General features: G+C 50.0%; 1 protein-coding gene across 14 annotated transcripts in view; it reads right to left on the minus strand.

The window, feature by feature from the left end:
- LIMCH1 (LIM and calponin homology domains 1) overlaps nt 1-12,260 on the minus strand; it is a 323,411-nt gene that overhangs the window by 68,875 nt on the left and 242,276 nt on the right. For 13 of the 14 annotated variants that reach the window (XM_084799063.1, XM_084799056.1, XM_084799055.1 and 10 more), the window contains one exon: nt 7,317-7,569. In XM_084799063.1, the coding sequence (XP_084655189.1) occupies nt 7,317-7,569 (253 nt within the window). Of the gene's footprint in view, nt 1-6,189; nt 6,451-7,316; nt 7,570-12,260 lie in introns of all 14 variants that reach the window. The other variant, XM_084799066.1, reaches the window with a different exon arrangement.

The following is a 12,260-nucleotide window of genomic DNA, read 5'->3' on the forward strand; positions in this document are numbered from 1 at the left end:
CGCCCACTTCCCCCCCTCTATCCACACAGGGAGATCCCGCCCACTTTCCCCCCTCTATCCACACATGGAGATCCCGCCCACTTTCCCCCCTCTATCCACACAGGGAGATCCCGCCCACTTTCCCCCCTCTATCCACACATGGAGATCCCGCCTCCTTCCCCCCTCTATCCACACATGGAGAACCCGCCTCCTTCCCCCCTCTATCCACACAGGGAGATCCCGCCCACTTTCCCCCCTCTATCCACACAGGGAGAACCCGCCCCTTTCCCCCCTCTATCCACACAGGGAGATCCCGCCCCTTTCCCCCCTCTATCCACACATGGAGATCCCGCCCACTTCCCCCCCTCTATCCACACAGGGAGATCCCGCCCACTTTCCCCCCTCTATCCACACATGGAGATCCCGCCCACTTTCCCCCCTCTATCCACACATGGAGATCCCGCCCACTTTCCCCCCTCTATCCACACATGGAGATCCCGCCCACTTCCCCCCCTCTATCCACACAGGGAGATCCCGCCCACTTTCCCCCCTCTATCCACACATGGAGATCCCGCCCACTTTCCCCCCTCTATCCACACAGGGAGATCCCGCCCACTTTCCCCCCTCTATCCACACATGGAGATCCCGCCCACTTCCCCCCCTCTATCCACACAGGGAGATCCCGCCCACTTTCCCCCCTCTATCCACACATGGAGATCCCGCCCACTTTCCCCCCTCTATCCACACATGGAGATCCCGCCCACTTCCCCCCCTCTATCCACACAGGGAGATCCCGCCCACTTTCCCCCCTCTATCCACACATGGAGATCCCGCCCACTTTCCCCCCTCTATCCACACATGGAGATCCCGCCCACTTTCCCCCCTCTATCCACACAGGGAGATCCCGCCCACTTCCCCCCCTCTATCCACACAGGGAGAACCCGCCTCCTTCCCCCCTCTATCCACACAGGGAGATCCCGCCCCTTTCCCCCCTCTATCCACACATGGAGATCCCGCCCACTTCCCCCCCTCTATCCACACAGGGAGATCCCGCCCACTTTCCCCCCTCTATCCACACATGGAGATCCCGCCCACTTTCCCCCCTCTATCCACACATGGAGATCCCGCCTCCTTCCCCCCTCTATCCACACATGGAGAACCCGCCCACTTTCCCCCCTCTATCCACACAGGGAGAACCCGCCCCTTTCCCCCCTCTATCCACACAGGGAGATCCCGCCCACTTTCCCCCCTCTATCCACACAGGGAGATCCTGCCCACTTTCCCCCCTCTATCCACACATGGAGAACCCGCCCACTTTCCCCCCTCTATCCACACATGGAGATCCTGCCCACTTTCCCCCCTCTATCCACACATGGAGAACCCGCCCACTTTCCCCCCTCTATCCACACATGGAGATCCCGCCCACTTTCCCCCCTCTATCCACACATGGAGATCCTGCCCACTTTCCCCCCTCTATCCACACATGGAGAACCCGCCCACTTTCCCCCCTCTATCCACACATGGAGATCCTGCCCACTTTCCCCCCTCTATCCACACATGGAGATCCCGCCCACTTTCCCCCTCTATCCACACAGGGAGATCCCGCCCCTTTCCCCCCTCTATCCACACAGGGAGAACCCGCCCCTTTCCCCCCTCTATCCACACAGGAAGATCCCGCCCCTTTCCCCCCTCTATCCACACAGGGAGATCCCGCCCACTTTCCCCCCTCTATCCACACATGGAGATCCCGCCTCCTTCCCCCCTCTATCCACACAGGAAGATCCCGCCCACTTTCCCCCCTCTATCCACACAGGGAGAACCCGCCCCTTTCCCCCCTCTATCCACACATGGAGATCCTGCCCACTTTCCCCCCTCTATCCACACATGGAGATCCCGCCCACTTTCCCCCCTCTATCCACACAGGGAGATCCCGCCCCTTTCCCCCCTCTATCCACACAGGGAGAACCCGCCCCTTTCCCCCCTCTATCCACACAGGAAGATCCCGCCCCTTTCCCCCCTCTATCCACACAGGGAGATCCCGCCCACTTTCCCCCCTCTATCCACACATGGATATCCCGCCTCCTTCCCCCCTCTATCCACACAGGAAGATCCCGCCCCTTTCCCCCCTCTATCCACACATGGAGAACCCGCCCACTTTCCCCCCTCTATCCACACGTGGAGATCCCGTCCACTTTCCCCCCTCTATCCACACAGGGAGATCCCGCCCCCTTCCCCCTCCATCCACACATGGAGATCCCGCCTCCTTCCCCCCTCTATCCACACATGGAGATCCCGCCCCCTTTCCCCCCTCCATCCACACATGGAGATCCCGCCCACTTTCCCTCCTCCATCCACACATGGAGATCCTGCCCACTTTCCCCCCTCTATCCACACATGGAGATCCCGCCCACTTTCCCCCCTCCATCCACACATGGAGATCCCGCCCCCTTTCCCCCCTCCATCCACACATGGAGATCCCGCCCACTTTCCCCCCTCCATCCACACATGGAGATCCCGCCCCCTTTCCCCCCTCCATCCACACATGGAGATCCCGCCCACTTTCCCCCCTCTATCCACACATGGAGATCCCGCCCACTTTCCCCCCTCTATCCACACATGGAGATCCTGCCCACTTTCCCCCCTCTATCCACACATGGAGATCCCGCCCCCTTCCCCCCTCCATCCACACATGGAGATCCCGCCTCCTTCCCCCCTCTATCCACACAGGGAGATCCCGCCCCCTTCCCCCCCCTCTATCCACACATGGAGATCCCGCCCCCTTTCCCCCCTCTATCCACACATGGAGAACCCGCCCACTTTCCCCCCTCTATCCACACAGGGAGAACCCGCCCACTTTCCCCCCTCTATCCACACATGGAGATCCCGCCCCTTTCCCCCCTCTATCCATACATGGAGATCCCGTCCACTTTCCCCCCTCTATCCACACATGGAGATCCTGCCCACTTTCCCCCCTCTATCCACACATGGAGATCCCGCCCCCTTCCCCCCTCCATCCACACATGGAGATCCCGCCTCCTTCCCCCCTCTATCCACACAGGGAGATCCCGCCCCCTTCCCCCCCTCTATCCACACATGGAGAACCCGCCCACTTTTCCCCCTCCATCCACACATGGAGATCCCGCCCACTTTCCCTCCTCCATCCACACATGGAGATCCTGCCCACTTTCCCCCCTCTATCCACACATGGAGATCCCGCCCACTTTCCCCCCTCCATCCACACATGGAGATCCCGCCCCCTTTCCCCCCTCCATCCACACATGGAGATCCCGCCCACTTTCCCCCCTCCATCCACACATGGAGATCCCGCCCCCTTTCCCCCCTCCATCCACACATGGAGATCCCGCCCACTTTCCCCCCTCTATCCACACATGGAGAACCCGCCCACTTTCCCCCCTCCATCCACACATGGAGATCCCGCCCACTTTCCCCCCTCTATCCACACATGGAGAACCCGCCCACTTTCCCCCCTCCATCCACACATGGAGATCCCGCCCACTTTCCCCCCTCTATCCACACATGGAGAACCCGCCCACTTTCCCCCCTCCATCCACACATGGAGATCCCGCCCACTTTCCCCCCTCTATCCACACATGGAGATCCCGCCCCTTTCCCCCCTCTATCCACACATGGAGAACCTGCCTCCTTTCCCTCCTCTATGATCTGCGTTTCATTCCAGTTAAGCAACTTTCTGCCACATTAAAAGCAAGACCCCAAATTGGATAAACTTAGAATGATTCTCAACTCTACTGTGCCTTGTAAAAAGCTAAGTGGCAAAAATGTAGACATGCTGAGTGGGTGGCACAGGGTGTTTGCCTCGAGGAGGGAACCAGAAGCTGGAAAACTGCCGGCCAAATGAATTCTTGGTGACTGAGACAGATAATGGCACCGCTACTGGAGGCATTCTCTGGGAATATTGATAGCTGCCTCAACGTGATTTTAAATGTCGCCTGAGAAAGTCTGAGTGTGATGACATCAGCAAGCCTGTACACTTCTGCCTCATAATTAACTTGGGTGACACAGATAAAAGTAAATCAGATGACAGCAAGCAAAAAATGACCATCTAAATATAACATTTCCCACTGGAATCAAATTTAAATCATGACTTTATGTTTATATATTGAATGAGAGTTGGTTATCAAGGAAGTCAATGTTTTATTGTGAAATGTACTTTCCAGTTACCACGTGGTACAGGTCACTTACAGAACTTCCAACCTGTACACAAATTTGTTCTCTGTGTGCCCAGTGAGCACCCTGCAACTCCGTGCTCACCCTCTCCAGCTAAAAGGTTTCAAAGATATGATAAAGGTAAAGGCATGTGCATCAAAGACGCAGAGATTTCATTGTTCATGTTCAAGCTCTTATCTGTATAACTTAGCAATACTTTAATTTTGTTGTAAGTTTAAGGGGGAGGCAAACAGGTTTGAAAAATGGTGCACGGTGGCGGTGGTGGGGGGGAGTGGTCTTCACTTCTGTATTCAGCTTCTAGTTTGGTCTCTGGGATAAGTAGATGCTTGAAAGATAGAGCCAAAGAATTATTTGGATATCCAGAACTTAGGGTGTAATATTCTTCTTTGTTATTTCAAAGAACTGCTTATAACACAAGCAGAATTTCTAGAAGCACATAAATGTTTGAGGGTAAGTACATTAACTGTGGGATACCACAAACAAAGAAGAAATAGATGTGTGTGTGTGTGTGTGTGTGTGTGTGTGTGTGTGTGTGTGTGTTTGAATCAACACAAAGCTACCCTACAATTAAGTCCGTAAAAGCCAATCCCGGATATTTCAATAGAGAACTAGACCATGGGACTAACCACCTAAGCAGCTTAAAGGAAGTCCACATGTGCAAGGCGGACGCAGTGCTGTGGTCTAAGCACCTGGATGTGGCTGCCGGGCCAGCTCTAACCAGCTCTCCAGGCCACTTGCTATCCTTGCCACGGTTGCAATGTGAACTGTCCTCAGAATCCCCACTGGCTCACGTGTTTGTTGATTTGTTCGCTACTTGGTGACACTGTTTGGGAGGCTGAAGAACTGTAGAACCTTTTGGCCCTGGGATCCTCCTGGCAGAGGTGGGTGACTGAGAGGGAGCCCTACGGTTTGTAGCCTGGCCTTCTCGAGGACCACTCTCTACTGCCCGCCACGGTAGAGCCAGTCGCCTCCTACACCTGTCAATATGACCACCCGGCTTCCACCTCCACACTTTCCCTGGCATGATGGACTAAAATCCCCCCGAGACCATGAGTGAAAACAGATCACTTTCTTTCAGTGGCCCAGGTCAGGTACTTCCCCCCCCCCCCACAGGACCAAGAAAAGTAGTTTATGCAACCACCCATCCTTTGCTGCTGCTTCTTCTAAATAAATTTTAAAAAAAGTGTGAGTGTGTTATTGATCTTTTAAAATGAAAAAGAACAGCAGGTATGAAGGGAATTTCACGTATGAAACTGCTCTGAGCATCCATTTGTTATATAAGTGCTAATGGCAAGATTATTTTGTGAGGACCACTATGGTTCTTACATTTAATAAATAAATAAATAAATAAACGCTCCATAAAACTGCAGACCTGTGGAATTCTGTGGCCTTGACTGCTATCCTGAACCACCTCACCTATCTTATGAAGTCAGTAGCACTGTAGGCTAATGCCTTTTAGCTGCAAGGAAGAGGCGCCATTGTTCCATGCCTTAGAGAATACATTGATGAGTTCAGTCCTACACACGGCTCCTTAAGAGAGCGCCGATGAGTGGATTTTTGTAAGGCAGTTATTCTCTGTGAATAGGCTATCCCTCATTTCAAGATACTGAACATATTCTAATGATGGATCGGTCGCATGAACTAACGAGCCATTTAGGAGAATGAAAGTTAACGAGACACAAGCAATAGGAAAATAAAATGTTATCGCTAGGTCAATCCTGCAGCCCACGTGACTGACCACAAGGATGCTCAGGGGTAGGGGTGGGGTGTCTAAGGAAGGGAGAAGAGCTCACACTTTAGCTCCATTTAAACTAGCCGAGGACTCAGCGGAGACATGCCCCAAGGCAGAGTATCTATTTCTATTCATCCAGAGCAGAGGCGAGCGATGCAATGGACACCGAGGAACTGGGAAGACAGGATGAGAAGTCCACTTTGCTAGATGGAGTCCAAACCTGCGGGCATGCAGAAAGCCGGCCAGGGCAGCCCTCAGCTGGCGGGGCTAACCTGGCAAAGCGCCGCGCTGCAGGCATGACCTTGATCCCGGCTTGCTCCAGCCTCCTGTGCTTTCGGCTTTCCACAGCGTCTCTGTCTTCAGGCGTGGCAGCTAGCACCACAGCAACGCCCCCAGGAGATTGCCCCTCGCCATTGCTTGGAGGCGCTTCTAACGCATCCTTAGGCTTGCCTTCTGGGCCCATTAGGCCACTGGGGCCATCTTCACTGGGGGACCCCGCGTCACTTCCCTCCTCCTCTATCGTTTCAGGAAAACTAAGGAGTTGGACAGCATCGTTTACTAAGCTAATAGACAGGTCAGGGAACAGACAGGGCATCGCTTCCAAGACATTTTGATAGCACTTTTAACTTAGAAAAGGCAGTCAGTCACAGCACAGGATGCCATCCTGCTGCTGTGAGGTAGTTTAGTGTAGCTAATTGACACAATGAATTTCTCCTATACATTGATCAAGGGCTCTTGAAAACTTGATATTGAAAGCAAAACAAACAAACAATCCTTTTTTTTTTTTTTTTTTGCTGGAAAGGTTAAACATTAGTTTGGATCATTAAGTCAAAATTTTAACAAAACATTTTGAAAGTAGGAAAACCATAGCTAATAAAAGGAATATATAAAAGTCCTCATAAGGATACAAAAGATAGGGACTATTTCTTAGTACCTTATTATTGGGCCCCCAAATCCTGCAAGACAGCACCCAGCACATAACAGACACTCAAAAAATAATTGCAGAATAAATACTGTCTATTAATATGGATATTAAGATGATAGTTTCCTTCTCAAAAAAAAATGAAAACCACATATTTATTCTGACACTTGTCTACACTTGGGCTTCTAGCTTCCGCCACGTCTCCCATATCCGAGCTTGCACTCCAGGAGTCCCTGTACATCCATATTCTAAAACAGGGTCAGAGATAGAGCAGGCACGTGTGTAGGGCACACATGACATACGTGTTTCCGCATACTGGCCTGAGAGCAGCGGACCCTCAGCAAAGTACTGCACACCAGGCACGGTTCTAGACACCTTCCATGAAATCGGGGGAATTTTAGGGCAAGCCCTCTGGATGCACTGGGCGCTCACTTCCCTTTGCAATGGTTTGTCAGGGGACTGAAACCTCTTTCCTACCTGAAGGGCCTCTCCCCACCCAGGGGGGAGGTGGCCGTGCTCCAGCTCTTCCGGTATTCCTCCAGCTCCGCCTTCTTCTTCCTCAGAGGTGCTGGGACGTAGGCCGTCTGGTTGCTTTTGTTCGGGAGGTACTGGTTAAAAGGCACTGCTGACTTCGGCTCACCGTGGGATGTCCGTCGCGCGGACATATCATCTTTCTTCACATCTGGCAACTTCCGGTGTGGCAAGTCTGATTCAGAATCGCTTCCTCTTCCTGGGGACGAGAGGATGGATACTGCGCGTGACGGGCTAGCAGGAACACCCCAATGGCACCTCTGTATAACCAAGGGGAGCACGCTTGTGTGTTCCAGAATTCTTACCTTGAGTTAGAAACTCGGGAAAATGGCAGTCTAAATTAGCCACCTCTGGAAAAGGGCCTCAAATTTCAGGGAGGAAAAATATAAAACTACAAGCATGATTATTTTTTAAAAATAGAGGTAAGCGTAAGTGTGCCAGGAATTATAGTAAGTGACACATCTGTGTGGAATTGTTGGCTTGCCAAACTTTGAGCTCCGGCTACTGTCAAAAGGAAATCTCACCAGTGCCCCCAGTGAGAGTTTTCCTGATCTCTAGCCAGAGTCCACTGTGTGAGACATTCTGACAAGCATGCCGTCTGTGTGTGCCTTCAAGCCTGCCTCAGAACAAGGAAAAAGATGTAAATTATAATCTAGTAGCAAAGACAGATGAGAATGGCAGAACTTAGAAAAGCGACCAGGTGGACGTCACTGAGGGCCGGCCTTCCAAGAGGCTACATCCCCTTGTACGTGGAGTCTTCCCAGATCCTGGGCTGGGACAACCGTCTTCCTGCCGTCCCGACCAACCTATGGTCATGGGTCTCCTCTCCTGTGCCTAACTTTTTCTCCTTTTGTTTTCCACACCAGAGCTATCCAGCATCCGGCTTCTAAAGCACACTCGGTGCAGCCAATGGGCATCTCAAACCCAGATGGACACAGGAAGTGGTTTGTCTAACCCAGGGGTTTTTTGGTTTTGTTTTGTTGTTGTTGTTGTTTCTGCCAAGGAATTCAGCTCTGCCAACATCATCAGCCTGGCTCCTAGATAACACCCCCCAATAACTACAACACATTCCTTTTTGCCTCATGTTGTTAGGTTTCTAAGGTCTCTAAGAAAGTAGCTATCAAGAAGCCAACCATGACCGTATGAGTAACTGCTGTTTTGATGCTGGTTGAAAACTCTTTAATCAGCGATTGAGAGCAGGATACCGTTCTGACTCTGGTGACAGAAGAGACATTTATGCTTAAGAAGCAAGCCAAGAGCTGGGACAAGGCAGAGGGGAGGGCGGATGAGGTTTTAGATCAGGTCCACTTCACTGCCGGCTCTGCTACTCCTTAGTCTCGTTAGCCTGACTACTAAAGCCTCCATCTGACAGTGTGTACAGTGAGGGTGACAATGTGGTCCACTTTGCCACAGGAACAGATTCCCACCTACCGCTACGGATCTGGTATCTGGCACCTAGCGTGTAATACCTGCTGCCTAATCTTTATGTCGTGACAGCTCCATGTCCACCAGATATGAGCTGCGGCCTCCTAAATCTTTCTCTGGACACTCTTCACTGCCCTCTCCCATGAGACTGGAATGTAAGGATTTACCCCAGAGATGAGATAGTACGATGACGTTTAAAAGACCATACTAAAAGCATTGGCCGGGAACAAGTTGCTCATTGTACGTAAAATGTTCCAGACTATGAATTATTCATGGCGCTCGCTTACAGTCCCTCTTCTGAAATTTTGGCCGTTTCCTGGCTTGTTAGTGTCTGATTCATTACTTAGCCCCCTTCCCAGCACAAGTGTTAACAAGTGTATTTGTCAGTGTCAAAATAAAGTGTTGCCTGTAAATAAATACTTGCACCATCTTGCCTTGCCAAGCATGTGGGTCTGTTTCTCCACTTGATGGCGGCCTCTCTTTATAAAGATAGAAATGGGCTCAGAGGAGCCAGCAGGGCCCACCCCGCCCCATGGCTGATTAGCACTGGGCTCATGGACACTGGATTCTGCTCTCCAGACACCCAAAGTTCTGTCCGGTCAGCACCCAGCACTGAGGTGAGCGTCTTCTTTAAATGCCCTGACTAGGGGAAATTCTACAGTGTGCTAAATAAATGAATGAAAGCAAAAATATTCTAGGCACTATGACAGCTTAGTGAGGTGAGAGTCATCTCGAATCCCTCAGTTCTAAGAACGTACAGCCTGTGGGCCATATCTCTGTACAGCATCTAAAATATTATTACACTATACCGAAAGTCTCAAACTATGCTAACATGTAAACACATCTTTCCCTCCCTTGAAGGACTCTCCAGGACGGTCTCAATAGACAATTTAAGAAGCGTTAACAAGCCTGTGTCCCAGAGCAGACCGGCGTAGCTCTCAGGTGGACAGCTTCACAGACTCATAGCCAATCGGTTCCACCACACGCTCGTTCTGTGACACTGGGACTTTAAACTCCTTGTACTCTAGGTCCCCATGGCTTGCAGAGAGATGACGCTGGCACACCCCTGGGCTGCTATGAGGATTCCATGAAATGACACAGGGGACCTCAGAAAGGCTGGCATGATATGCCTGCATGCTCTAAGCCTAGACTTGCAAAAGAGTTTGATGTCCCTTCATCCTGTGGATATGGAAATTTACTAGGCTGGCTTCTCCCTGAATGTTCAAAGTTAGGGAAACATAACAGAGCACACGGCACATTATTATTTCATTCCATGTGGCTACAAGCAATTACAGCCACCCTGCTGCCTTCCCCCTCCTCTTCCCTCCACGTATTTGCCAAATACCCCCAGATTACAAATACTTTGTAATTTTCTTCTAGCGCTTTGCCTCTGCGTATTCTTTATCTCTATTTTGTAATACACCTTTTTTGATAAAATATAAGCACACTGAATCAATGCAATGAGTCAGACTTATGAAATGTTCCTAATTTCCAAGCACACGAGTGTTAAGACTGTGTTTCCTGTTCAGCAAAGCATCCTGACTGACTGCACAGGTGATGTTTGTAGAGGCGGGAGGAAGCCTCGAACTCCTCGCCCGAGTGCTGGGATCATAGGCGTGCGCCACTGTGCCTGGCTTAGTAGTGTCATTTTTAAAGGAACACACGAGAAAGAATTATATAATTAATATGTATTTGGGAAAAAACCGATGCTGCATTAAAAAAAAAGAAGATTAAACAATGTGCTGTTTTTCTTTTAAAACATCACTAGGTCTTGATGATTTTACAGAAAGACAAGCCATAAGCTGTCAGACTCATTGGTGACGCATGTGTAAGATGCAGTTTGTGAGGGGGGATGGGGGGGCTGTAGTCTACATTGTTTGTTTGATGGAGAAAGCCTTTATAAATAGGCTCTAGTCTATCTCTCTTCATTGCTGCAACTAAACTGCGCTTTGGGATATTTTAGTATAGTATTACTAACCACCAAACCCAAATCTTTTCAAGATGCAGCTTAAAGTCTAAACCTCTCAAAGCTGGTGACAGACTAAGGCATCTATAGTACCAGTTACAAAAAAAAAAAAAAAAAAAAAAAAAAAAAAAAGTTAAAACAAACAACATGGGTGCAGTGGTTCCATGCTTGGATTATAGTAAAGCATAATTAGATCAGAGACTTGGTATTTTAACTTCCAGTGCTGTGGGTGGTACTTACGATGTCAAATAAAATTTCAGAAATATTTTTCAAGCGGCTCACAATGTACCATGGAATTCTTTAGGAGTCACACGCTATGTGGCCCAGAGGCTAATCTGTCAGCTGAAAAGTGTACGTTCTGAGCAAACGCATTTGTTCAGTGATTCTAGAATAAAACTTCTATTGGGCAAAGAGAAAGTAGCCTGCGTGAGTTAAGAGCACCTATTTGGACCCACACTTCTTGAGGCTGATAGGAGTTCAGCAACTAGACTGACAGTGATTTTTGTCATTTAGAAATGTTGGGACAAAGACTTAAACTCCGGAAGATACATCTGTAAAATAAGGACAAGGTTGTGTGGTCCAGCTCCGAGCAAGGATGAGTTAAGATGTGACCAGATGCCTAGCTGAAGACTAGGGCGAAGATTAAATAAATATGATGCTGCGTGCTAGGTGTCTAATATGGAGCCTGGACCTGTGAAAGTGGACCTCAGGATCTCAGTGTGCAGCTGAGGGGCTGGGGACATAGCTCAGCAGTGCAGCACTCACCCAGAATTCACAAGGCCCTAGGGTCAATCACTAATACTTGACAAAAACAAACAAACACAAAAAGCTACATAAAGAATTTTATGTTAGAAAGCAACACTGTAGCCGCAAAAATAACCTTGATCTCAGACAGCAGAAGGTCCGAAAATATTACTATCAACTAGCAACATATGCAAAAATAGAAACAACTTCCCCAGCAGCTGAGCTGTCTTTCTACAAGTTTACACACGCAGGGCTAAGCCGCACACCCTCCTGAAAAGCCAAAGGCACAAGAGAACCGTACAAGCAGCTCTTAGACTGCCCCTGAACGCACACCAGGCTGCAGGACCACACATCTCTGTAGAGAAAATATTGACCATTCCACACAGGTAATATCAAATCTACAGGATTTAAATAAAAATCCAGCCCTGGGGCCAATGGCCAGTCTGGGTATGCACTCTGCATCTGTGGCCCCTTGCACTGAGCTAGCCTGCCACTCAGATGCACTAAGCACCCAATTGATTGATGCTGAAACTGGCACCAATCAAAAAGGGCCCAGCTCCAGGCTCTCGTTTTTTTGTTTTTTGTTTTTTTTTTAAAGCATCTAGAGCTCACTGTGGGGAGTTGTGCCATTTTCACTTATGTAGTGTGCTGCTCACTAAACATTTCCCTTCCTTGTACCCACAGTATATAAACTTGAGTACATTTTATGAGCCAGTGGTCTGCAGAGCATCTTGATTCAGGGAGACCCAGGGAAG

Source organism: Acomys minous (genome assembly GCF_964271855.1).
Source record: "Acomys minous genome assembly, chromosome: 10".
Taxonomy (NCBI): domain Eukaryota; kingdom Metazoa; phylum Chordata; class Mammalia; order Rodentia; family Muridae; genus Acomys; species Acomys minous.